This window comes from Hydractinia symbiolongicarpus, chromosome 4 (genome assembly GCF_029227915.1).
Source record: "Hydractinia symbiolongicarpus strain clone_291-10 chromosome 4, HSymV2.1, whole genome shotgun sequence".
Taxonomy (NCBI): domain Eukaryota; kingdom Metazoa; phylum Cnidaria; class Hydrozoa; order Anthoathecata; family Hydractiniidae; genus Hydractinia; species Hydractinia symbiolongicarpus.
Genome location: NC_079878.1, coordinates 12,064,503 through 12,067,736, shown reverse-complemented (window position 1 = coordinate 12,067,736; position 3,234 = coordinate 12,064,503). Strand labels below are relative to the sequence as shown.

At 34.4% G+C, this 3,234-nt stretch overlaps 1 protein-coding gene across 1 annotated transcript; it reads left to right on the top strand.

Annotated features, from left to right (window-relative positions):
* LOC130641317 (uncharacterized) lies at positions 1-2,922 on the top strand. Its single transcript, XM_057448065.1, has 5 exons — positions 1-44; positions 126-235; positions 1,257-1,376; positions 2,256-2,374; positions 2,813-2,922. The coding sequence occupies exons 2-4, from the start codon at positions 148-150 to the stop codon at positions 2,363-2,365; spliced, it is 318 nt and encodes a 105-aa protein (XP_057304048.1). The 5' UTR covers positions 1-44; positions 126-147; the 3' UTR covers positions 2,366-2,374; positions 2,813-2,922.
* Positions 2,923-3,234: the final 312 nt, after the last annotated feature.

The window sequence follows — 3,234 nt, the reverse complement described above, 5'->3', positions numbered from 1 at the left end:
CCAGCTTCCTGCATGCCTTTCGCATGTGACTCTGGGTGAAAAAGGTAATTCTTGTATGTGTAACCAGGTTTAGATGTGTGTGAATGTTATATAGTCTTCGTTTCTAACATTATTGTTTACGTTAGGGAAAACAAAGAAGAATTAAAAATGAATTATAAAATTCTTTGTGTTTGGTTGGTAATGATAGCGGCAAATGCTCAAGCTAATGTTATATCTACAACAGTCGCACCAGCAAGTAAGTTGATATGGGTTTTTTACACAAATAAGATTAACTACAAATGCTCATACTGGTTTGTTACAACTTGCTCATTCAAGAAGCAACGTCAATAAGCTTTTGCTTGAGTCAGGCGTGGAAAAACTCTAAGTTGCGAATTAATGTTCAGTTGTAACTTACTGATCTCGAATTAATAGGCGAAATAATTTGCAAGGAGCGGAATAATTTAAAAATCTAATTTGTTGATGAAAGACACTTTGCCGTCAAAGATGTTATTTTTTATCAGCAAAAACTTTACGATTTGTTGTTGTTTTTTGTTTTTTTAATTTTCACAAAATCCTTTTGTCTAAAAGGCAAATTTATATGGAGTCGTCCAAAAGTTACGTACTCTTTTGGCGTTTTCGATTATGTTCATTTTTGTCACTTGTTGTAACGGAAATGGAAGGGGTGGATGCAGGTCTTTATATATTACGATTTCTTTTGATTTCTTTAAAGAATGAATTCCTCTTATATATTTTTCACATAATTTTAGGGGAATTAAAACGCGGGTTGGGAAAGGATTAAAGAATTTGTAGTTTTGATATTCTTCCACACAAGCAATAAATTAACCCCTTCAAAATCAGAAGAAATTTCGTTAAATATCTTAATCTAGTCAACGCACTTTGGATGCAGCCTAAACAAGTTTGGTTACACTTCTAAAAATAGCATCTAAAAAAAAATTCCTTCGCGCGAATACAATATCGTGGTTGAATTTGCCTAGACGCCGTGGGTTATTACAGATTTGAAAGCGTCTCTTAATGGGATTATGGCGAATAAGTTCAAACACAAAGGGTTACTTCTTAAAAAAAAAAAAAAAATCAACGAAAATAATATAATAGTATGTGGACCAAAAAAATAAATCACCTCTGAAGTAAAAGTTCAAATATTTTAAGTCATTCCCTGGTGTAAACATTCTGATCAAAATCAAGTTGCGGGCCTTTAAAGAACAGTAACCGTGACATGCTGGTCACAATTAAATTTGTGAATGTATTTCTTCATCTAGATTGCACTAACATATCACCATACTGCATTGTTCCTGATCAACATAGAGTAACCTATTGTCACGATCCAGACCGTATTGATTGGATGATTGTAAACTGCGCGCAATTCTGCAGGTTCTGTAGTAAGTGTACATAATGTTTTTTGACCCCTTCAAGCTTTATTTTCCAAAGGATTTTTTATTCCATGAAATAATGACAGTACTTGTGTCCACAAGATGGGTGAAAAAGACATTGAATGCTGCAAAAAAGTATGCGTACGATACCTGAGCAAATAAAACTTTTCCGTGTAAAAACATATCATGTTTTCGTTGTCCTTTTATTCTGCTTTACTTCATAAACCCCACCATTGTTAAGTTATATGTAAAAGCACCCCTTTGACAGCTAAGAAGGTACAAGTCACACGTTTTCATTGTCTTTATATTCTGTTTCACTTCACAAATCCCACATATGTTAAGTTATATGCAAAAGCATCCCTTTGACGGCTAAAAAGGTACAAGTTAGATTCATAAAATTTATTATATGGTACAAGTAAAGGAAATATTTAGATTTAAATCTGTACAGTCGGACCTACTATAGCGACCACCTGTATAAAACAATTATTTGTCCTAGAAGACCACATTTTATTCCTCCCAATGTATTGGTCATCTGCCACTTTAAAAGACGACCACCTGCCCCACGCGACCAACAATCGCTAATCCCTCTCCCCCCAGACGAGATAGTACCTGCTTAAAAAGACCAGGTTTTCTCAAGAATAAGAAACAAACGTCCCCTGCAAAACTAATGCGCAATAAAGCATTCACATTTACATGAAAGTTCGCATATCTTGGAGGTTACAGCGCTTACATAATTTCAAGTTGTTCCTTGCATTCCACAAGTTGTGATGAAGACTAAAATAGGGTATTTTTTAATACGACAATCAACCTACATGTTTTACACCACAGTGACCTTTTTAGACAGGTTTGACTATATGTAGTAACGCAACTGTATCGCCTCCTCCATAGCATGCCACGATGAATATCCCAGATGCTCAAGATACCCTCAAACGCATTGTGAAAAGTATAAAGAATGGATGGGTATCAACTGCAGACAATTTTGCAAGATTTGCACTTAAAGAAAATGTGTAAGTATACTCGCCTCTCTATATTCATCTTTTTGACTGTGTGTGAGTCTACATAATAGACACTAAACCTGATTAGCTGTAGAATATACATTTACTTTCTTTCTATTCATCTTGGCTTCATTCCAACAAGCAAACCTGAACTTGGTGTGGTGGTAGTACATTCGAATTGTAGTCATAAGGTCTCGCGTTTAAGTCTTTACTCCGGCGCAATTTTTTTAAAACGCTGTTAACCAATGTAGCGTCGCATATTGATCGTAAATCGGCTTGTGCGACAAGCAAAATAGTAAGAGCATTTTTATACGTAACTCAGGCGGTAATAGAACATAGTTGCAGTTGTTGTGGAGCAAGAATTAACCGTCAAGATCCCCAAGGACATTAAAGTTTCCGTTATTAATTCTTCTGATCTTTTAAAAGGCACTTGAAATTATTTATTTCTAGATTGCTGGAAAGATCTACGATTTGTGAGTTAACTACTGACTTACTACCTTGTTTGAAAAAATGTAACTTGATTTTATATAACTTATGTAAAAAAATATCTAAAAAAAACACTTATTTAATTTTCTCCTTGAGTAGTATGCTCCAGAGCCATAATTCTAGAAGAAATACTAGTGCGCAGAGGGAAAGCCACAAAACGACTGTTACATACAATTTTTACACTGTTCCTTCTACATAGGAGTGGTTTGGTTTAGTCGGGTTTTTTCGTTTTTGTGAGTTTAAGAATGACTTTTCTTCGTCTACCGGCGTTTTCAAAAAGACCAAAATGTCTTATGGACTAGTAGTTTATTTCCTTATATTATAAAAAAAATTTTTTATAATAATAAATACTATAAACACTTTTTTCTGGGAGTTGCAAAAACTGA